The sequence below is a fragment of the Gossypium raimondii genome, chromosome 12 (assembly GCF_025698545.1).
Source record: "Gossypium raimondii isolate GPD5lz chromosome 12, ASM2569854v1, whole genome shotgun sequence".
Taxonomy (NCBI): domain Eukaryota; kingdom Viridiplantae; phylum Streptophyta; class Magnoliopsida; order Malvales; family Malvaceae; genus Gossypium; species Gossypium raimondii.
In genome coordinates, this window is record NC_068576.1 from 440,421 (window position 1) to 464,260 (window position 23,840).

Consider the following 23,840-nt stretch of genomic DNA (forward strand, 5'->3'; position numbering starts at 1 on the left):
ATTAATGAGCTTTTGACCATGTGTGATCAGGAACAGGTTAGACTCATACTAGAGATGGGAGAGAGTGCACTGACGATTACTCAAGGAAAGAAGACGGTCCAAGCCAAGCAAAAAGGGAAGGCTAAAATGTAACCCCAAGTTTACATAAAGAAAGAGTCAAAGTGTTTCTTTTGTAAAAGAAGGGACACTTAAAAAGGACTGTATCAAGTTTAAAAGTTGGAATATGATATCTCTCCTTATTCTGAAGGTCAAAAGTAAGTTCATGCTCACTGTACCAATTGTTGATATATAGAGAAATAAAGGGCGGTTGAGGATGATTCTCCAAGTAGGTAGAGAGTCGTAGGTGGTCGCCTTATAAAAGGTGTTGTTGGTTCCCCTAGTTCCTTTTTTGCTCCCATTTGTTTTCTACAAACATCTTGTAAGCATTGTCTTACCTAATGTTTTTAAGTAATTGTGGTGAATTTTATTTATTACCTCATTACCTTTTATATTATACTGCCATTTTGAATTTATGAAATTACTATATATATGCGCATAAATTAACATTTTAAAAGAAATGCAGAAACAATACATTTTAATTTATTCCAACAGCATCATTATCAACAAGAAAACATGTTAGATGAATATATCAGTCCAGTCCCTATCTCGAAACTAGTGGGTCACTAGGAACATGTTCAACTGATAATAGAAAAGGGTAAGAAACTAAAGAGAAAAAGAAAAGTGAAAAAAAAAAAGGGTAAGAAACTAAAGAGCAATAGCCTCGTAGCTACGGTGTGGGCACCTTGTTGAAGAGAACCCAAGCCATATCAAGGTAAAGCAGGAACTGTACTAATAGCCAAAAAGAGAGTCACAGGCATGCGAAGTCGCTGCACGCATTGAAAGTGAAGCATATAACAACTTATCTTTCACCTTAAAAAAAAAAACACCCCATTTTCTGACTTGACCCCGCCAGGCACGGTGGTTGACTTAGCGAAGGCCACGATTGTGATTAGTGCAGCCACGACGACGGAGCATGAGTCTTTAAGTGTCGGTTAGCCATTTACCAACCTCGGAGAAGTGTGTGTGTCTCGGTGAAGATATATTTGGGTCTTATCGTCCTTTTTTTTGAACGAGCAAAGAAGTAGACCAGCAAGGATTTCTTCATAAACCATATCCTCATTTCATTATAGTGCAATCGATAACGTTAAGTGCTAAGCTCATTAGAATAGCAGGTTATGGGTACTCGGGGCTAGGTTTTATGGTGCAATTCTTTAATATGGGTTGATTCAATTGGTTAAGTAGTAACGTCTCGTTTGATCTTTACCATGCATGTATAATGATTTAGAAGTTCATTCACGATCTGGTCAGCCCAAATACTCTTCTTTTTATTCTCCCTTAGCTTCATTATTCTTCAGACTTACAAAAAGACAACATTAGCAACATATCAAGGAGCTATTTATGTTATGAGCCAGTACAAAGACCGAGACCTGATAATCTAGAGACTCATCTTCTTCTAGTATGATTGAAACTGCTTTGCATAACAGCTTGACAAAATAAATGAAATTTGCCATAATTGGAAGGAAAGAATTGATGTCAATCTCTCTATGGCGTCCTTTGTCTCTTGAACAGATTATCACAAAACAAACGATTCCTTCAGACTGCAGAGAATCCCCCGTCCCTATGTTCCATAAATGCTTGTGTTTTGCTTTCTGTAATGGCACAGAATCTGATGATTTTTACTGAATCTTATGTTTATCCTTGTTGCTGTTCCAGTGCTTCCTACTTAAAATTTACTGATTCTTTTGTATAGAAACGAGTTAAAGTGGGTAACAATGCACTAAAGCAAAAAAAATACCTATAAAGAAAGCATATGTAGCCCAATCTTACACACACATTTGACTGTTTGATAGATCCCTAAGTTACTAGTTCCACTCTCTCACTCTACAAAAAAAGTTACAGTCACAGCTTTTTTATTGCACCATCAGCTCAAAATGTTCACAGATATTTGTCTTAGCTTGAATGGTTCGTCCATTGCTTTGCATTGAGCTCCCTGTAACCAATCTAGCTTAAAAGCAAGGCAGATGAGCTAATCTAAGTCCAAGTTCCGGCCTCCAGGAGGCCATGTAGTTGAACTTTGTCTTTTGTGCTTCCTTTCAGTTTCAGCAGCAATCAAAAGAAGCCTCGACACGCCTTGAGTCCACATATCATATTCTCTCTCACTTCTGCACTCGAACTCAATAATCCCTCTCGTTTCAGTCTTCAATCCAAAATAACGATGCTGCTCTCCGCTAGCGAATAGGTGTCTCCCTGGCCATGACGGAATGTCCTTGCACACCTCCAGAACCACATCTGAAACCCCAAATATGTGTAAGTTTCTTAAGGCAGTCAACAATTTCTTATACATTAGCATTGACAGCATCATCTTCATGTTATTGCAACTTACTCTTTTTCTTTTTGGTGAATGTCCCAGCAACATGCTTGCTCTTCATCTTCAAAATCACCTTCAAAAGTGAGATGATTATGATGTTAGTGAAATTGTTTAGGATAAAATTCAATCAGATATAAATGGTGATGTGTTGCGACTAAAGCAATAGCTACCTGGCCTGTCTTATTCATATAAACCGAGACGAGTTTCCAGTGAAGATCACCTGCAGAAATGTGTAATTATGATTCATGTAAACTACATAGTTCATATTCATACTCAAGAACAAATGTGTAATTATACGAAAAGGACCGGCTTCGATACCTTTCCGAGTTCTTTTGAGAAGTTCACTACCCTTGGCGAGAAGCTCTTGACTGCAGGCAGTAAGGAAATCCTCTGGGGCAAGTTCTCCACTATTGTTGCGGTTCGAATGGCTGCCATTGCTGCCTTTCGAACAGAATCCAACACTTGCCGTCTTCTCCGCCGGAAGGACGGCCGCAATGTTCCACACTTCCTTTAGTGCTCTTGCCTTTAAGGTTGCTGCCCCACGTAAAGCTGCAATGAAATGAAAAAGCACTCCAATATTAATCCAATGGAGCTTCATTTCAATGGAGTACAAGTTCATCCAGACACTATTATACAATAACATGATTGGTTATAGGCTTATAGGACATTTTTACCTGTAGCAGCAGCAGCAGTAAGAGTCAATATATCATCATGTGAGCGAACATTAACAGCAGAGCTCACAACCGACGCAAGATGGTCACGTTCGGCACCCATGGCTTCAGCAGCCTCCACGCATTGTGCGGCGACTAACGTAGCCGCGGACGCCACGGCCAGGTCGGTTTTGGTCGACTGTTCGTTCTTTCCCGAGGTAGAAGAAGAAGCCGCGGTGGCAGCTGCAATGGCTGCTATGGCGGAGGCAACCGCAGCGACTGAGATATTAGCGTGCAGCTGTGCATTGTGAGCTCTGGTTTCTTGTTTCTTTTTCTCTTTTCTGTCTTTTAACCATCTCCCCACTGTCTTGGCCCCGCTGGGTGTATTGACTCCATTACCACCACTCGTCCGACCGCCATTGAATAATGGTTGTATGGAGTTGTGGGTACGGAAATACTGCAAGAAATTTTGACCACAAACCCAATGTTTTTCAATGTCTAAAGTCTAAACCCAAAGTTGAAATTTGGGCCAAAAAACAAGGTACAGACCTAAAGCATTATAGCCCAATAGCAGGCAATCACATGGTATAATATTATATAATTTGCAGCAGGGAAGTACTTTTTTAAAGGCCTGAAAACAAGCAGCTTTAGGTGATAAGACAAGCAAACATACATGGCTAGCTTAGAAGATCGAAAATAAAAAGGTTTTATTGGACGAAGACAAAAATTTTTCCCGCTCTGTGTGTTCTGTTTCTTTGAAACAGTAAAGCAACTCAGAGATTGGGTTTAAGAGAAAGACAAGTGATGGTGTGGTTAGCAGAAAAGAGACACAGAAAGCTGATATATTGGTCTCCCTATCCTGTCTGTCTCCAATGTAATAACCAATCAACCATTCTTCACCACTTAAATAAAACCATTATATTTTCCTACTCTAATGCAACTAATTGTTAATAAAGTGTAAACAAAGACCTTAACGACGTCGTCGAATTCCTCAGATGGGGAAACTGGTGGACTATTATCATTAACCAATGGTCCACTACTGTGAGAGAGCCTGCCCGACGTTAATGGTGACACTTCCTGCAAGTATAATAAACCATTTGAAAAAAAAACAATCACTAAAGTAGGCAAAAGGGTTTAAGGGAAGACACTTTTACCGATTGTGACATGATGCGTTCAAGGACGAGCTGTGAAGTAGCAGAGGAAGTGAAAGAGAACTGATTGGAAACATCAGCGGTGGCCTTATCGAGCTCCTCGGTCTCGCCGTTTATGTCTTCGGGTATTGAAGTGGTGGTACAAGAGGAGCTGCTGGCTGACTTGGGAGCCGCACTAGTACCATTGACTGGATGGTGATGGTGATGATGATGAAGAGGGGCGAGGGCTTTGGACACTTCGAGAGCCGAAGCGCTCCATGACCTCGAGAGGAATTCCATTGGACCTCTTGGGCTCTCCGGCAGCTGTGTACCGGAGAGGGAAAGGTGGGAAATGTGCTCCGGTCGACGACGGGTCCTTGGACTTGCCTCTTCCATGAAGTTGAGTTGAACAAAAAATAGTACTTGAACCGAGCCGTGGTTTTGTTTCTTTAAAAGCTTTAAAGAAGAGAAAAACAGGGGACTTAAATATTTTATGGGAGGTGGCGGGGGGTGTTATATATATATATATATATATGGATGGGAACGTTTTCCTTTTAAAAATATAAAATTCAAATTTTAAAGTTGGTTGGTTTAACTCTTCTTTTACTCTCCTACTTTAATTTCTTTATTTAATAATTAATATTACATTAGTGTAATTGTGGAAGGCGAAATATGTCAAAAGTGAACTTGCTTCAAAGCTATTACCATAATATGGTGAGTTGGAGGCAAAGACGTACAGTGATGAACCATTCTTGGGATGTCATCTGCGTACTAATTTCTTTTTTAAGTAAAAATTCATATGTATAAAAGAAGCAATCATAAAATTTAAAAAAATTGTTTTTGCATACGGCTAGTTAGTTCCAAAAAGAAGAGCTAGGAGGAAGTGGTTGGAAAAATAATGGAGGGGTGCATGTGAGTGACTAAAAAGCAAAGAGGGAGGAATGGCAATCCAAGGGTGCAATATTGATCTTTGGATGCGTGATTGGGTTGCTGTCAGTCATCATTGGTTTCAATATTAAAAAAAGTAGACTCTACCTTGTTAAGTTTGAAGCAACAAAAATGCAATCTCATCCAAGCATCTTTCTGTTTTGGTTTCTGATTTTAAAAAAGAAGGATGGATTGTTTTTAATTCTCACCAACATCAAATGGCACCGACAAGGGAAGATGCAGCAAAGCCACATAAAATAGAAGAATGTATATTCCCCAGAATGCGTAACATCGAGTTTTAGTTAGTGAGTGTTTTCAAAACAAGCTGGCTAATTTAATGTAGTAAATCCACACCCAATCTTGGTCTAGAAAACAACCTATGGCTATCCAGATTCAGTGCTGACACTGTTGATAGAGATAGCAGGTAAGGTAACCTCCCCTCCTTGGCCCTTGTTGGCTATGCTATGGTGTTGTTAATGTCCAAGGCCGACACACAGGGGTTTTGGGTTTTCAGATGTCCCAATGAAACGACAAAGTTCTGGCCTTTGGAACCCTGTTTTTTTTTCTATTAAAAAAAACTATTCTCACAGTTTTAGGGCACCAAAACTGACTGCTGCTGCTGGAGACACAGGGACAGAGACTCATGCTAAAATGCGCGTGCCTGGATACGTCATCATCTCTGTTTTAACTTAACCCTTCTTTCATCGCTTACAAAAACAAAGAGCATACAGCATACTATTTTATTTTTTATGGTATGTTGAGACCACTGAGTTGAGTAAAGAGATGCCCCCTTTATTCCCTTTGCTTCAGTTTTATCAATGATTATCAGCTTTTATTTCCACTTGGCACTTGGCATTGCAAATTATTACATCACACGTTTTTCAACAACACTCTCAATATTAAAAATATAATGGAGATTCTTATATTAAATTTTATTTTTTATTTAAAAAATAAATAAATTAGTTTTTATATATTAAATTAAAAAGCAAAATGTCATTTCCGTTAAAATTTCATCCATTTTTACAGTTAAAGTTTGACGTGATTAATAAAATAACTAAACAACGATACATGACATGCCGTGTGTATCTCATATTGACATACATAGATTAGTTTTAACAGCAAAAATGAATAGAATTTTTAATAAAAGAACCCATTTACTTTTTGATCCAATATACAATAAAATACAATCTAACTATTAATATAAGGGCCTCTATAATACTTTTACCGACTTTCTTTCCAAATATTCAATTAATAAGGGTTATATGCTAATTGGTAAAAAGTTGTAGCTTCATTTGTTGTAACATGATCAGACAATAAATATAAAAATCACATGGATTTATATTAAATTTAAAGTAGCAAAATAAAAAGAAAGTAGGAGACTTTTATGTTGAAGGGGATCGAAGCTACATCTAGAGATTGCACTTATGATAAAAGAAGATGATTTTATCCCATTCTAAAGAGACAAAAACAATAAACTTATTGAAAGTTACCCATGTTCTACATATTAAAAAAAAGCATCATTCTTCTGTTGGTGTGATAGGAACATTATTGTTAAAATGTAGAAACATTGTGTTAGTTAGTGTTGATACAATTGTACAATAAGGGAGAAGTAAAATAGGGAATGTGATAGTAATTGTGGAGGTTGATTCACTCGGTCGGGGTGAAAAGTCGGAAATTACAAATACAAAAAGTGGAGAGAATGTAAAGGTTAAATGATGAGAGTAAGTTGGTAGAGTGTAGGCTTTGTATGCTGATGAATTGAATCTTTCTTCATAGTTTTTTGGGGCATGTATAAGTGGGGTCTCATGTGAGATGATGTTAACGTGTTGAACTTGCCATCTAGCCATCATTGTTGAATGTGTGGGGTAGATGTCTTCGATAGAATGAGGATGTTTGTGACATGACAAATCTTGTTATTCGTTCTGCTTCAATGGTATGGAGTTGTTGAATCTACTTGGGATCTGTTGACCAAGAAGATCACTTTCCTCAAAAGATAAAAGCTTGAAGGAGCGGATAGTTGACCTTGAATTGGCTACCCTATTTGCTCGAGTGGTTAAGATAAAGAGAGATGAGGTTTCTAGTGACCCTTCAAAATTGTTGGCTGGTGGAATTCATTTCTCCGGTGGTGACCTTCTGACTTGTTTGAGAGAGAGTGTATACCATAATCATGATTGTGAAACTAGATAATCTAAATGGATTTAAATCTTTCATTGTATTAAGATTTTAATAATGGATCAGTTTTCACTCGACAAAGTCTCGTAATCATAATTTTTTCAACTTTCCAACAAGTCCTTTCAATAAGTACAAGTTCATACTTTTATTGTAAATTTCGATTTATAATTTTTTTTACCAATTAAAAAAAATTAGCAATCGTATTTCAAATGGTAAGGAGTTCAATTCTTAATATAATTAACACCCAATGTAGCTACTAGGTCTTAGACAAAAAATATATTTAGAGAATAAAAAAAAAGTTGAAAGTAATGAGAGATCAACAGTCAAATTTAACCTTGGATCATCTTTTGTCTTTTGGGACGATCAGATTCAGGGCAGTCCTGTAATGGAATTTTCTCATCTTTTGGCTTTTGGGACGACCATTAGTTTACTTTAGGATTAAATGGAAACCATAGTTTAACTTTACATGCAGTACTCACACTGGTAAAAATACTAGGACGCTGGTCCTCACCTACTTTTATTTTCTTTGCCAAAGTTAATATATAGTATAAGAGGTAAAAACAACATCAAAGCTTGAACACTGCAGATAAAAGAAGAGCAAACTAAAGTACCAAACTATACCATTTACTTTAAACATCAAAGCTCTAACACTGCAGCAACCAGTAAACAATAGGTTTAAACATAAGCTCAACTGTAGCAGCAGAAACCCAATGCCACTGTCAAAGCTTGAAAAAGCTTCCTGTTCAATATTCCTGTGCACCTGATTTGGGCATTACTAGTTAATACTAACTTCCATCAAGGTCTCACAATGCCTAAGCTGCTCCGCTTGGATGTCAGAGAAAAGGGAACTATTAAATGGAATCAATCAGTAAATAGCTGTTGAAAACAATTCATTTAACCCATAAGCAATAAGTTTTTTCACTGTTCCAAAAGCAAAGAATGAGAGTATGAGAGAGAGATAACATACTATTTATGGCTAGTGTGTATTTACTATTTTTGTATGAGGTGGTGATACTTACCCAGTAGATAATAGTAACCATTGTAGAATTTGAACATCATTCGTCCACAGCGGCATTAAGTAGAGCAATGCTTGGTCCACTCCAAATAGTCCCAACAGTTGGGGCTGTCCCTGTTATTTGGCCAGATAATAGGCTGAAATAAACAACCACTGACTGCAAATGATAGACAAATGAGTAAGCACAGTACCACCTTAAGGCTAGAACAAACAAAAAAATATTACTATGAAGTATGATTTGTTATTGCTCACCTCATCTCTTAATCATTTGGTTGGAGGTTCGATCTCCACTGATGAGAATAGAGATCATTTCATGTCCAGCTGTTTATGTAACACCTCTAATTCGTATTTGTCGCCGAAATAGGGTTACGAAGTATTACAGAACAACGGAATAGTAAATCATTCAAATCATACATTAATACAAATATAATCAAATTTCATTCAAATACATTCATATTGTTTCTTAATTGAGCCTTCGAGGCCTTAAAAATACTATAGAAACAATTCGGGATTAAATAAAAAATTTTAGGAAATTTTAGGAAAAAAAAAAGCTGTAAAAATTGGGCTGCATGGGTCACACAGCCGTGTGCTAGGCCGTGTAACAGCCTGACTTGCATGCCTTGAACCTACAGGGGACACACGGCTGTGTCGCATGGCTGTGTGTGACACATGGCTGAGACACACGCCCATGTCTCAAGCCCTGTGGCCTCAAAATGAACCTTTAAACACAAGTTTACCATTTTAAATTGCTTGGACCTTAAGAAACTCAAATACTAACCAAAATACAAAATCAAAATGACATTAATCAGGTAAAAAACACATCAAAACCAACCTAATATGTGCCTAACCAATGTACCCTCATTGGTACCACAATTATGTACAACTTAATCTCAAAATACACATTAATTTAATTCATCAGCTCATTCAAGTAATATCAAATCAAAATATCTAACAAAGTTACTGCAACCACAACAAACCAAATATATGTAAGCCACACATACTAACATAACAACTATACCTCATTCTCATACCCTTTGCAAATTGGTTATTTGCACAAAATATCATTCATAACATTTAAATAAGCCAAACATTAACCAAAATAGCACAAGAGTCTATACATGCCATATAATCCGAATTTAACATTTCAAAAACTAACGAGATAAAATGGATAATGTGGCTTGAGTGCCGATCCGGTCGTCCAACCTTCCTAAAATCTATAATGGTATTAAACAACACAAGTAAGCTTAATGAAGCTTAGTAAGTTCGGCAAGTTAAACAAAAATCTTACCGAACTAACTATAATGAATCAAATAATAAAAATCATCCAAGACAATACCCTGTCATTCACAACTTCAATCGATAAATACATCCATATTCAAATCAATACAAAAATAAATAACATGCCTTTCAAATTCATTAAATAAATCACCTTACCAAGATTTTTTCATTTGAAGAACAACTTACGGGTAAGAGTATATCGTCAACAGAAGCTCATAAAAGCTGGTCCTCCCAAATACACCAACAGAATCTTGTAAGAGTTTATCCACCTAATCACGCTAAACAGAAAGTAAAACACGAGAGTTCACAACAAATGTTGAACCTTGGTTTACTTAGGTAAAATGCTGATATCTCCCTCCAATACTATCTCCACTCCAAACCCCCGTCATACACCAAATCATGAGTGTACTCAAGTCTTGCGTTTAATTCAAACCGAATATCCAATTCAATATTATAATTCAAACAATAATTCATTTCCAACATTAGAATATATGCATAATACCAATCATCAATTTATACAAATGTTAAATTTTAACTGTACAAACTTATCTGGACTGAATTGTAGTAATTGCAGAAGTTTAGGGACTATTATGTTATTTTTCCTTTTTCACGAGTATCTATGGGATCTTGATCTAAAATATAAAATTACTCATTTATTAGCATATATTTCATTTCCAATTCATCTTACAATTAATACCCTTTTATTTTTTAAATTTACGCAATTACCCTAAATTTTTATAATTTTTCAATTTAATCCCTTAATTAGTTAATTTATCAAATTAACTAATTTTCTCAAATCAATAATATATCAAAATATTCTAGGCCCTCATATAGTCCCTAATAAACCTAAAATTTACTATCAAACTAGAATATTTTGACATTTTCACAATTTAATCTTAAATCATATTTAACAAAAATCACTTTACAAAATCATCACACAACACAATCAAAGCTCCAAATCCATGTTATTCATAAAAAATCTAATATTTATCAATGGAAAATTCCAAAATTTTTAACAAAATCAGAAACGAAGGTACGGGTTAGCTGGACCTAGTTGCAACAATCTCAAAAATATAAAAATTATAAGAAACGGGTAAAAATTGAACTCACATGGAAGCTCCAATGCTCAACCGATTCTCCAAGCTATTTCTATGGTATTTCGGCAATGACAAAAGAAGAAAATGAAGAAGAAAACATATTTCTTCTTACTTAATTTTGTTTTAATTTCAACTAAATTACAAGTTTGCCGTTATAATTTCATTAATTTGTCCTTATCCATCAATTTGTCATCCCACTATATTATTTAGGGCTTAATTATCACTTAAGTCCTTCCTCAATTAATAATTACACCATTTCATCACCTAATTGCTATAATTAGCAAGTTTTGCACTTTTTTAATTTAGTCCTTTTTCTTTAATTAACTAACTAATCATTAATATTTCTTAACCAAATTTTAATACAACTATAATGACTATAAATATTCTAAAAATAACATTTATGAGTCGATACAACGAAAATTTGTGGTTCTGAAACCACTGTTCCGTCACCACTGAAAATAGAGCTGTTACAGTTTACCTCTTCGGAGAGCACCCATAGCGAGAGAATTAGTCACTATTACCGACGGTAAATACCTTGGTTACGACAAAAAAGACACATAAAATATTCAGATATAGAATTCAATACCTTAAGGTACCCATGACAATGGTAGTTCTTTCCCCGTTTCATAAAACCATTTCTCATTCTCAAGATTCAAGCTTTAAAATTTTCAGCTTCCAACGAACAATCTATAATTTAATAATAATAAAAAAGAGCAAATGGATTGAAAGCAAATTACAGCAATAGAAGGAAAGATGTCAAATTGAAAGTATCATAAATGGTTATATGTTAAATGCCAAGAACATACATGCTAAGATTCAACACTTATTGATGTCAAAGCAAAAAATTCCATTCACAATTTAACTGTTTCCTGCATCTTTTTACCTCACAATTTTCAGTGTCCTTAGGTTAATAGATAGCAAACAGTACTACATAAAAGGAACATATGTTAATTGACAACAATCCAGAGTCAAACAGAACATTTATTAAATACAGAAAATATAGAACAACATTTCTATTATGCAAAAGAAAAAACAATTGAGTCACTGCATTAGGCACGCATATTTGTGAGGGAACAATAAGAGTAAGTGAATCTGAATGTGAGAGAAGTATAAGGACTAAAACTCTTGTAACAATACCTACATGATGAAAGCCGAAGCCCTACCAACATGAAAATCCTATGTTCCCACGGAGGAAAGATATCAGATGAGCTAATCATTTATTAGATTGTAAACCACTGCCACCATAATACTGCTTCGTAGTCTCACGTGAGAATTCTGCAAATGTCATCCCATCCTTCAATCGTGCTGAAAGTGGTGGAACTATTTTTTGAATTTCCTGAGTTAGTGCATTTTGGTCTTGATCAGAAAAGTAATGGTCCTCAGCTTGTTCCAAATGATGAACGCTTGGGTTGTAATGTTCCATGGGGTAATCTGAGATCGAGAAAGTTTTACTCCAAGCAGGCTGCAGAAACACAACGAAAGTTTCTCTGCTTAAATTTTCAAACCTTGCTGGTCTACGCACACAGTGAAGGGTAGACCGTAGCTTTCCTTTGGATAAGATATCTGCTGATTCACCAACCTGAACAATGAAGCTTTCAGGAGAGGCCTTCACCATGAGGACTTTATTCTTGTTAGGGTGAAAAACCTGCAAGTATGAATGCCCACTTGGTGAAGCACATTCTTGACCGCTAGAATTGGAAAATTCACTTTTTACTGTTGTTCGGTGTGAGGACAGGAGAAACATGGGATCAGTCAAAAGAGTGAAGATACCATAGTCAAAATGCCACTGTTGCCATAGGTTGGGATGAATTTCACGTAACCTAACTTCATTACCATTTGTGTCCAAATTAGCACCTTTCAATAAATTCTCCTTGCTTCTTGCATGATTATTAGCATTTCTTTTACTCGATCCCTTCTTTGGACCAGCTTCTCTAAGAACAAGGCTATCAACCATTGAATGATAATGTATAAGTCGTCCTTTTGCAGCACATGATTCCAATAAGCTTTGCTCAAGCTCATTGCCTCCAATGGCCATATCACATATTCGAGCAAGACAGAGCCCTATTTCCATCATGCACAATCCTAGTGCCTTGAACATATTCTCAAGATTATCAAATACATCATCCTCAATATCACTGGTCCTACCCATAGTTTCATTTTCCAAATTCAAATGGCTACCTACTCCGTCGCTTGGTTTACTTTCAATGGCTTCCGTACCTTGAGCATATTTGAGCTGCATCGCGAAAGAGGAGACATTCCTATCTGGGTTTTTCAATGGGACATCACTCCCCAAGTTGTGGTCCTAAACATAGCTTAAACAAAGAAACAAGAATAATGAATAACAACAAACAAAAATTTTAAAACAAAAGATTAAAGGTAAAAACAAAAACATATACAATTGAGCTACCTTTTTCTTTTCTTTTCTTTTCTTTTGATATAAAAGAAGAAAGGTGTTAATAAACTTCTACTTTGAAATTAAAAATGAAAAATTGTCGCATATAATTAAAAGCTTCAAATCCAATAAGTTAACACTTTTAGCAAAGACATGAAAATAAATACTTGATGCTATCCTAATCGTAAGGTATGGGCTTGAAGTTCACACTAAAAGTATGGGATTTCACGGTGGGTCTATACGGCAGTCGCCTCTCCTACACTCAGTAATAACTAGCTTTTGCTTATGATTCTACAAAGGTTCGTATCAATAATATGATTTTTTTTCCCCTTTTTGAAGCTAGGAGAGGTTGAATACGGGGAGAATTTAAAACTTAAAAGTCTTACGTCTAGAACTCTGTCAAACATAAGAACGTAAGAGTAAAGTTGAAGCTAATCATGGCAATATATAGGACAGCGAATAAACTTTTTTGTTGAAATTACTCTGAGAATACGTTTGCGATCATCGGGGCTAAGAAGAGCCAGCTTGCGAGCAAGAGGGAGGAGCTTTCGTCGGAGAAGCGAAGCGTCGGGAACGTTTGTAATAGCGAGGAGGCCAGGGCCCGTCGGCCCCAGGTTTTCCATTATCATTTTCTCTTGATAATGCGAACACGATGAGGAAGAAGATGATAGAAGCAAGAGATCCGAGTACTGAATTTCGTAGAGCTGCAAAATTTCGGATCCTTCTTCCATCTTTTCCTATTACTGTGTCCCCGCGAGCCGCCACTTAAATGTTGAATCCTCGTTTTAAAACGAAAGCTCCAAGCGACAAATGTAAAGGGCAAAAGATATCGGGGTCTAGATCCAGGCCCAAAATCCTATTTATTTTCCAAATCTAGTATTTACGACTGTGCTCGGTTGGTCGAAAATTTTAAATTATATGTTAAATTTTTATCTAATTTTGGGTATTGAAGCTTTTCTTTTATACTTTATTTTTACAAAACAAGCATTGTTTTATTGTTTTAAAATAAATTTTGAAGTTTTTCTTTATAACTAGTAGAAAGTAATCAATAATACATTACAAAAAAATAAAACTAATTATAAATTAAATTCGAATAATTACTATATTGTAGCTTACAAATCAAAATCATAATTCAAATCCATTTTTGATTTCTCATTTTTCTTAGCATATATAGCCTTTTTTTATTTAAAGAATACAAAAAAATCATTCCAAAAAATAGTATAAATTCATATTATTTTATAAATAAGAGATAAATATCAAATTTGTAACACTACTCACCCGATCTGATTATTGAGTCTGAGCTCATAGATGTCACAACAGTTGTCGAAACAACTATTGTTGAAAACACTGGAAATAAAACCATCAAACTTTCAAACATTTCTAAATTTAAAATCATTGTAAAATAAATAGACTTACCAAGTTTCAATCAAACTTAGGAGGACTTGATTGCTAATTTGAATATGAAATAGAGCTAAATTGTACAATTTTAAAACTTTGTAATAAGTACCGATGCCCTTGAAAGGTGCCGGTACCATTTCAAGTTTCGATGTTCATAAAATCAATTTTGAATCAAAAGTTATTAATTTTTTAATAAATATATCTTAATTAATTTTAGAGAAATAATTATGAAATAAATAAGATGCTATCATTTTTATCATGATAATTTTCGCTTTGACCCACGATAATTTTTTACTTGGCACATGACACTTTACAATTGAACTGTAAATTTTTGTCTATATAGTTTTTTATATTTAAAAATATAATAAAAATGAAAGTTACGATACAAGTAACTTTACCCGCAAGTTTCACACCTTAGAAAAATCAAAGGGAGTCGCATTGGGTGTGAAATTTGGGGTAAAGTTGCCTATATCATCTGCAACTCTCTTTCTGGCTATAGTTTTTATATCATTCCGATAATCATGTTAACGACGTCTTGATTTGTTAGTTAAAAGGGAAGTCTTAGATATGCAGGTATTTAAGTTTGAATTTCACCTTATCCAATTGCCACGTGTAAAATTTATTTGATCTTTTTACTAGGGTGACCAAGGGGCTCAGTTATAGAGAATTTCCGCTTTTGCAGGAATTGCATATTTGCAACCATTAGAGGGGTTAATGCAAAAGATCCAAATCCGTATCAGGAATCCACCAGCTGTCTTCGAGTAAGAAGACATCCTAATTTTACAACTTCTGAAACTAGGGAAAGGGAAAGGGGCAGGGCAACGTCAATTATGTACAAGTGGCATCACTGACGAAGCATTAGTTTTTCCAAGCTTAGACTTGGGTCTCCTTGAAGCTTTTAGCCAACCAGATTGCAGTTTCCCTGGGAGACACTTTCTCTGGTCCAAATGGCTTCAACAACACCCCAAGTTCGTCATACCTTTGTTGTTTTAAGAGCCTTGCACTGAACTCAAGCAGCCCTTCCAATGCCTCTGCACGCTGCTGGTACGACGAAGTGTCGAACCGCCGTTGCCGTGACTCAGAAGATGAACGGATTGATACTGCAGCACGGTTATACTCAGAGCCACCTTCACTCCCATCTTGTGCAACTTCAAGGCTTTGATCGCTGACATTCGATGTGGCGACAGCTTTTTCCAAAATCTGAACTGTACACTTGTCCTTTGTTATAGAACGGTCAGCACTGTCAATCGATGAAGAAGAAGAGCACTTGGCTGATGTTGATGAGATTTGACGAATGGGTAAAACCGGATCGTTAGAAGAAGCTAAAGGGAACTCTGCAATTTTGTCAATTCGTGGGGCGTTGACAGAGACATCTGGGGAGTTCGAGGTGGGAAGTGAACCGACATTGGCTCTATAGGGGGTCACAATGGCTGCAGTCCTTGATGGCAATGGAAGAGATACTCTGCGGGATGAGTAGGATGATTTGCTTGATGGCGTTTGTGATACTGGAACCTGCACATATTAACAGGCTAAGTACAAATGCGCCCAGATTTCATTGAAAGATGATCGTTCTCAGTTCACATAAATATTGCATATCCAACACAAGAAAATGACCAGGATTTTCAACTTATAAATGTTCATGATTTCTCAGTTTCGAAAAACTCAAGAAATTCCTACTACATAACGAGAAACATAAGGTAGTATTCAAGGATTAATCACAGAAGTAAAAAAGCAGAGGTCAGCTGTCATCAAATTAGGCTAGAGTAGGCCTCTCATAATATGGTGAAAGGGAAAGCTTTCTACATGGTGTTCATAGTAGAGACGGCCAACACTGTAAAGCTATAGCTTTTTCGAGCTAGCCTTACTAATCAAGGGGTCAGACCAAAACATTTTATAGAACATGAAAACAACAATTAATGGAGTATGAAAGTCTTAATCTCAAATCTCAGTTACTTGGAAATTTAAGAATAGGGAACTTGAGAGATGATATATACATGTCACCCCCAAAGCACCAAAGAAATTAAGATCATTTAACTCTGATATAGACAAAAATGTAACTTACCAAATCATGTTTTTGACCAGTTTTGGATATCTTCGATGGTATTATATGCTTCCTTGGAGTGACGGACACTGCTGGAGTCAACCTTGGGGTCTTAGCAACAGTGGAAAACTTTGTGGCTGTTGACTTGTCAGCTGTAATATCTTCATTGTCAATACCAACAGAAATTGCTGTGAACTTTTCAAACAAAGAACTTGGGATTTCCTGCACTCTTCGAATACCGCTTAAGGAGTCTTGTTCGGTTTCAGATACACTCGGGTTCAAAGCCCTGTCATTGCTGAACGACCGCCTTCTGCCTATGTCACTAAAACGCGTACTATCTTTCTCCACAAATTTAGTTTTCTTCATGAAGCTGGAATCGGACCACCGAGTTGGGAAGTTGTCGCACCTAGGGCTACTTGATTTCAGATGAATTTTGAGGACATACGGCTGAAGATGTGGGAGAGTGAGCAACTCTGAAGCCTGAAGGCATTTCCATTCATGAGGCGCTTTAGTTTATAGACAAAAAGTAGTTGAAGGGTATATAAGCTTGGAACAACTGTATTCGAATCCAGAAAGCTAATGCACCGAAAAAGATGTTTTGACATATATAAAATGCTACATGCATTTATTTCCGTTTTTCCAAAATTTGAACTTACTTACATCTCAACTTTGAGGCCCCAAGTTCAAAGTTTTAAGAGAATTGCTAAATCACCAACTTCTTGAAAGCTAATATCTGTCAGCCTGATCTAATTATTGATAACTTGACCCACTACCGAAAGTAAAATACTAGTAATAAGTCCAAGTACTGCTTTTTATCTCCTTTTTCTGATACATGTTATTTCTCTTGTAGATATCTCCTGTGTTTGCGTCTGTAAAGGCAGTGTAGGATAAACGAGAAGGGAAAAGAAACATACACTTGGCCTAAGTTCTGGATTCTTCCGTAGCATGCTTTTTATGAGTCCGCGACTGAAGGACAGGAAAATAGTTAGACAAGAAAACAATGATAACAATAAAGGCAGAATGTCATTCATGCAGTGACAAAAGACTTGCTTTGATTTAAATCTTTAGTTAACCCCTAGTCCCATGTTCAAACCATTGACAACCCCTTGATAAAAGGAAAAAGAGAAAAACAGAGAGCAGAAAATATTTAAAAAAAGTGACATTGTATTTAGAATGCAACATTAATATCGCATAAGAAAGAGGATAGGAGACTCACAATGCACTAGAGTACATGGTTGGTAAAGGAGCCACCATAGACTTATTTATTTTGTTAATGAGAGCCCGGATATCCTTATAAGAAGACATAAATAGAAGTTAGCTGTATGTGTTACAAAAGGCAAAAGGATGGAAGACCATTAAAGGGATATGCAACATCCATGGACATGACATCATTCCTCATCTTACAAGTAACATATGGACATTTATCTTCCAATGTGATTCTATTATCTGACACTATAATTAGCAATCCAGCTTAACACTAGGATGTCAAGATCAGGTCCTAATTTATGACGAGTGTAAAGCGATGATCTCTGTTACAGTGAATCCACCTTCAAAATATGTGGAAACAGATGCCGACTAGTCTAGGATAACGATCCTTCAGACAATCTTCAATCTAAGACACAGATTGCAAGTCAGTCCAAAACTAGGGTAATAATCTTTTCCACCAATTAAATTTGCTTACTTTTAAAAGCTCCATCCAGCCTAAGTTCTTAATGGGAATTTTTATGTTGTCGCACCATAAGCACTTTAATTAGGGACGAGAAAGAGAACAGGAAATCTAAACAGGGACATGTTAGACTTTAAAACAACTGAATCACCAGCATTCAAATGGACAATACTTTCAAACATCATAGTACTCAATAACAAGATGCTTATTTTTTGAGTCCTCAAAAACAATTGAATAAAAGTTTTGTGATGATCGGTTCATTTTCCAGATTGCTAAAAGAATGTGATTTTTTCCCGTACCAACAAAATTTTGATTACGTCAAGAAGTGGCAAAAAGTAAGGGTCTTTGTCAAGGGCAGTTATAGAAACTTACAAAAGCTTTAAATGCAGGCTTGTGAGCTGTCATTTCGTACAGGCAGCATCCTGGAAACATGTATTACATTAGATATATTCTGAATAGAGACAGTGAGAGGGGAAGAGAACAGCAATGAAAATAAGATTTTACTAAAACTTTAGTTATTTTTCTTTTCGGCCAAAATAAAATTTTAATAGTTGCAAGCTACCTAAAGACCAAATATCTGACTTAGAACCATATGGTATGTCAGCAAGTAGCTCGGGGCACATATAACTAGGAGTTCCCACAACCTGTATGTAGAGCAAAAAACTATAGTATTAAAATAAAGCAAATGTTAAAACTGCAAAAAACTCTTACGGTCTCTCTGATACTCACAGATGAAGCAAGCTCATCGGAAGTCAACAGTTTAGCAAGACCAAAATCACCTGCATAGGTGAACGTCTTAGAAACACGCTATGTTTAAAACACAGAGCGCGAGACAGAGTCACAGAGGTGAGAGTGGCACATGGTAAACAACGTAAATCACAAAAATTAGGCATTAAGAACAATTACCTAGACGTATGTCTTGATTTTTTGTCAAAAATATATTTGAACACTGAAACAAATGATCTTTTGTCAAAAATATATATGTACATTGAAACAAAATTATAGTTTTGAATGCCTTAAGAACAAATTTGCATGCATTAAACTGACCAATCTTCACCAAAAGAGATCACTGACCTTGACATCACGATGAAGAATATGGTTGACATGCAAGTAATCAAGTGCCATTAGGAGTTGAACCAGCCACGTGCAGAGTCTCTGTGTATAATTTATGAAGTGGAAAAACAGAAGTACGATTTAAAGTGTTATAGATAGCCAAGTCCTTGCAAAGTAGGCCGAGAGTTTAACTACCTCCTCGGAGAACTGCACGCCATTGGCTCTTTTTATAGCTTCAGCCCTGCAACGAGCAGTTGCAACATGGAGAAGTGAGATGAAAGAGCAAATAAATAATGCCCAAGGCAATTGTTATTTGCAAAACAATTTAAAAATACCAATCAGATAGCAATCATAACTTACATATCTCCTCCTTCACAGTATCCTATGATTATGCAAACATAGCAGCCCTGCAAAATAAATAAGAAACAACATTCAGTGGAAATATTAGTTATTAACGCATATAGTAAACTGTGAAGATTATAGAGCTTTAACAGAGGAAACAAAACATGAAAACTATGAAACAAAGAAGCATGAGGCAGAATAAAAAGAAAAAGTACTTACTCTCTCTACCCAAGAATCTTTGTATTCCACAATAAACGGACACTTTACCTTAGAAATCAGGTCCATCTGCATCGTAGGAACCAAAAGAGCATTTTTAACACCAAAACTGTTTGAACACTGGAACATAATTTCGCGTATAAAAGATGCCAACCGTGGAGAAATTTTTAAAAAGCAGGGGAACAAGAACATCATTTAATATGCAAATAATCAAGTATCTACATATTCATAACCAGCCATACTAAATCTAAACAACTTGCAGAAGTGATGTTTTTAATCACAACATTAGCTATAAGTCAAGTAAATCTTTCATTTCAAAACTTTCTCAGAATTTTGATGATATCTCCAAATTGAAAGAAACTATTTACATGTAGTCACGTACATCAACCAGCTTTTAATAAAGACAAACGAGATGTAAATAGCGTCACATTGTTGTAAGACGAATGCAAGCAGGACAATAAAAGAACTCACCTCTTGATGGGCAGATCTACGGACCCTATCAGTCTGGCGAGCAAGGCGTATTTTTTTCAAGACATACCTAGAACGAAAAGAAGAATGTAAGCAAACATCAACTAACACAATACGACAATGATGATAATATCAAAACAAAGGAATGTAACTAATATAGTGCAATCCTATACATACAAAAAGTGCATGGACACACATAAGCGAGCTGTGAAATTTGAACAACAGAGAGTGAAATAGAAATTGCAAGTAAACTTACTTCTTCTTTTCATGTTTATGCCTCACAAGAAGAGCAGAACCAAAAGACCCTTTCCCAATCTGCTCTAGAATTTCATATTGCTCCATATTGAAGGATTTGCCCCCCTTTTGCTTCCAAGTCAAAGGGCTTTCAACCTGTTACTTCAACAAGTATATTAGTTTCCAATATTTCTGCAATGTAACACTAACATTAAAACAAGAGAATCAAAAAATGAATCCACAGAGAGAAAAAGATGAGAACTGAACGCAAAGCTGACTACTCTCACAAATCATTTATAAAGTAACTTACTGCGGAAAAGCAATATACATACTTAAAAAAAAAATCCACAAAATGAACAAACAAACAAACCAGTACCGCTCTAAATACGCCAATAATTTTCCGTTTTCGTTGAGATGAAGATAATTGGTTAAGACTCGATTCGTCCTTTAAACCGGAAAGTTGAAGTAAACATGTTCATAATCATTTCTACAAATCCTGAGCCAAAATTACTATTCAAGAAACGTTTTAAAATCATGTTACGTGCAGGCGTAGGTAAAAACCAAAACAAACGGACAAACAAACAAAACCACTACGTCTATGTGTACGCCAATATTTTGTTGTTTTCGTTGAAAAAGTGAAAAAAAAACTAGATAATTAATTGGCGAAGACTCGAGACGAACGTTAAACCGGAGAGTTGAAGTCAACATTTTTATTTCTACAAATCCTAGGCCAAAATTAATATATTCAAGAAACATTTTAAAATCATTTAAGCAACTCTTAACTGCAGGCCTACGTAAAATGAATCGCTCTCCTCCATTCTGTTTCTTTAAAACAACTAATAATAATAATAATAATAATAATAATAATAATAATAATAATAATAATAATAAAAGACGAAGAGGTTAAAGAAGCAGTTTCTTCTATCTATTGTTTCATTGAAGCAAAAGAAGCAGTTTACCTTATGCGAAGAAGAAGAAGAAGAAGAAGACGAAGAGGCGGCTGAAAGAGAACAAGCGGGATCTTTTCGAACACCTTTGAAACTAAATAATTAAAGAAATAGATTCTTCATTTCGCTAAAACTTAAACAAAATGTCTAAATCAGTTTTTGAATTTACTGATATCATGGAAATTGAATTTCAAAAACACGTGAAAGATTCTCACCTTGTTTAGAGCAGCAGTAATCTTTTATTATTTTTATCATTAATGAGTTTGGGAGAAAGATAAGGAGGAAGCTGAGAGAGCGGCAAATGAGCGAACTAGTGTAGAGAAGGCAAGTGTTTGAAATTCAAAATATACTTGAAAAGGAACCAAAGGAGGTACACGGGTTTCGCATTCTCTACGACGCCGTACCGGGATTTGTTGGTATCCTCAGCCTGCGGCTAGTTTATGATTATTGTTGTCAGACAAACGACAGCGTTTTAAAAGGTTTCGCGGAAGGCAGTTTGACGGTGAGATTGATTTGACTTGCTACCTTGCAAAGATTGCATTTGGACTCCTCCAGATTCCAATTGGCCCATTAACCTTTTTTTAATTATTTATTTATTTATTTATTTTAAAAAGTAATACTCAAACTTAAATTATATATAAGTCAGAAAAAAAACATAAAAAATAATACTACCAAATACCAATACCAAAGATTCTCACTCTCTTAAACCTCCCAACTAAATCATTTATCTATTTTATTGTAATTTAAAAAATATAAAATTATCGAAAGATATATGTATCATTATAATAATTTTTTAAAAGTATTTAGTAATTTTATAATTGAGTAGACATTTATATTAATTTAAGCAAAGCTTAAATAATAATATAAATATTATTTACAAATTAATATTGTTTTTTATATCATTAAAAAAAATCTGGTGTCGGCTTTAAAAGCCCGAACCAAAGAGTTGAAGGCCCCAAGTTGATATGGTAGGCCCAATAAGGTAAATGAAGTCAATTAGATTGATATGCTTGAAAATGAGTTCCCAACCTTTAAATTGGTTGAAAGTAAATGCCTATTGGTACCAACTACCAAATCTTCCAGCTCAGATGAGACCCAGAAAAAAAAAAACCATTAAGGGAAACCATAACAATTTTGCTAAATTCAAGGTTTTATTGGTTCTTCTTAGGACAGTCAGTGCCACCATTTCTTTAAACTTTATGTGTTGTACTTGTTGTTGTTATCGGACAGGTAGTTGTATCTTGGGCTAGATGTATAGAAAAAATTGTAAATTAGAAGCAACCTATTTAAGTCTATATATATAAATTTTTAGGCAGATGTACCAATTCTTTTAGGGTGTGTTTAGTTGAGTGAAAAAGTAGAGAGATGAGAGGAGAGAGTAAAAATGTGGAAAGAAAATAAATTTTGAGCGTGATTGGTAGATAAGAAAAGTGAGAGGAAGAAATATAGGAGGGATGTTCATTTTTTATCCTGATACATAAAAATCTATCCTTCTAAATTGGAATGATCAGAGGAGAGAAAGTAAGAGAGAAGTTCATGTTAGTTTAAAATTATGAATTTTCAATTGTTTTATTTTATTTTCTTTCATTTTTCAACTCTACCAAGCAACGGGGGAAAAGAAAATTACTTTTTGTCTTTTCTCATTTTTCCATCTTTCCTACTAATAACACTAATGAAAAAACCTATATATTTTTCATCCTTCTAATTTTCTGCCCATTATATTTTCTATCCTTCCAATTTTCTTTTCACTGTACTAACTAAAATCTTATTACCTCTTGAATTATGGTAGGTATCATTGTGGGGGTGATAACTACTTGTAAGTGTTGTGTGCCAGCAGGAGGTTTATAGAAATTGGTTTCCTTCGGCTATCAATTTCTTCATTAAATTTCTAGTTATGTACTCTTGGTGATGTACCTAACATGACCCTCCCTTCTAAAAGAAGGCTGAATGATTTAGTTTTAGGAGTTTGATTCAATATTCATGCCCTTGTAAAATAAAGGGTATTGAAGGTTTTCTCGCATTTTTTTCTTTTTACAGAATAAATTTCTTAATAAGTTTTAGAAAATATCAGTCCATTAAACAAAAGAAAAGTACAACTTAACAACGACTTCATGTTGACAAATTCTTTAATAGGTTGGTATTGACTACGGTAGAGATTTTATCCTTTAAATTTGTTCGAGTGCGTGAAGAGGCAGTTTAAAGTGATGATGAATTTATAAAGCGAAAGTGCCTCGTCGAGGGCCTGAAGAAGATGAACCATGCACAATTGCGTATGGTATGAGTCAAATATTTACTCTAAATCATTAGGGACATTTGTGGGTTAACATGCTACCTCTTGAGTATTTGAACTTATTGTTTATTTAGGCATTCAAATTCTTATCAAAACTAACAGACATCCCTCACTGAA

At 35.4% G+C, this 23,840-nt stretch overlaps 3 protein-coding genes across 8 annotated transcripts; all 3 read right to left on the reverse strand.

Moving 5' to 3' along the window:
• Positions 1-1,755: 1,755 nt before the first annotated feature.
• On the reverse strand, positions 1,756-4,695 carry LOC105762593 (hypothetical protein). Its single transcript, XM_012580364.2, has 7 exons — positions 4,212-4,695; positions 4,027-4,134; positions 3,082-3,514; positions 2,726-2,956; positions 2,578-2,627; positions 2,423-2,480; positions 1,756-2,328 (listed from the first exon to the last, which is right to left on the reverse strand). The coding sequence occupies exons 1-7, from the start codon at positions 4,581-4,583 to the stop codon at positions 2,066-2,068; spliced, it is 1,515 nt and encodes a 504-aa protein (XP_012435818.1). The 5' UTR covers positions 4,584-4,695; the 3' UTR covers positions 1,756-2,065.
• A 6,946-nt stretch (positions 4,696-11,641) lies between these two features.
• Positions 11,642-13,878, reverse strand: LOC105762594 (hypothetical protein). 3 transcript variants are annotated; one of them, XM_012580369.2, is made up of 3 exons: positions 13,551-13,878; positions 12,256-12,978; positions 11,642-12,138 (listed from the first exon to the last, which is right to left on the reverse strand). In XM_012580369.2, the coding sequence occupies exons 1-3, from the start codon at positions 13,797-13,799 to the stop codon at positions 11,890-11,892; spliced, it is 1,221 nt and encodes a 406-aa protein (XP_012435823.2). In that variant the 5' UTR covers positions 13,800-13,878; the 3' UTR covers positions 11,642-11,889. The 3 variants fall into 3 exon arrangements, with proteins under 3 accessions (XP_012435823.2, XP_012435819.2, XP_012435824.2); XM_012580365.2 differs by having other exon boundaries at positions 11,642-12,978; positions 13,551-13,875; XM_012580370.2 differs by having other exon boundaries at positions 11,642-12,978; positions 13,562-13,717.
• Positions 13,879-15,123: 1,245 nt separating this feature from the next.
• LOC105762596 (serine/threonine-protein kinase Nek2) lies at positions 15,124-21,861 on the reverse strand. 4 transcript variants are annotated; one of them, XM_012580375.2, is made up of 16 exons: positions 21,649-21,861; positions 21,446-21,527; positions 20,509-20,642; positions 20,256-20,322; positions 19,788-19,853; positions 19,587-19,633; positions 19,422-19,467; positions 19,248-19,328; positions 19,080-19,122; positions 18,903-18,952; positions 18,736-18,817; positions 18,546-18,595; positions 17,724-17,797; positions 17,422-17,473; positions 16,529-16,987; positions 15,124-15,978 (listed from the first exon to the last, which is right to left on the reverse strand). In XM_012580375.2, the coding sequence occupies exons 3-16, from the start codon at positions 20,592-20,594 to the stop codon at positions 15,340-15,342; spliced, it is 1,842 nt and encodes a 613-aa protein (XP_012435829.1). In that variant the 5' UTR covers positions 20,595-20,642; positions 21,446-21,527; positions 21,649-21,861; the 3' UTR covers positions 15,124-15,339. The 4 variants fall into 4 exon arrangements, with proteins under 4 accessions (XP_012435829.1, XP_012435833.1, XP_012435828.1 ...); XM_012580379.2 differs by having other exon boundaries at positions 21,446-21,560; XM_012580374.2 differs by having other exon boundaries at positions 21,446-21,566.
• Positions 21,862-23,840: the final 1,979 nt, after the last annotated feature.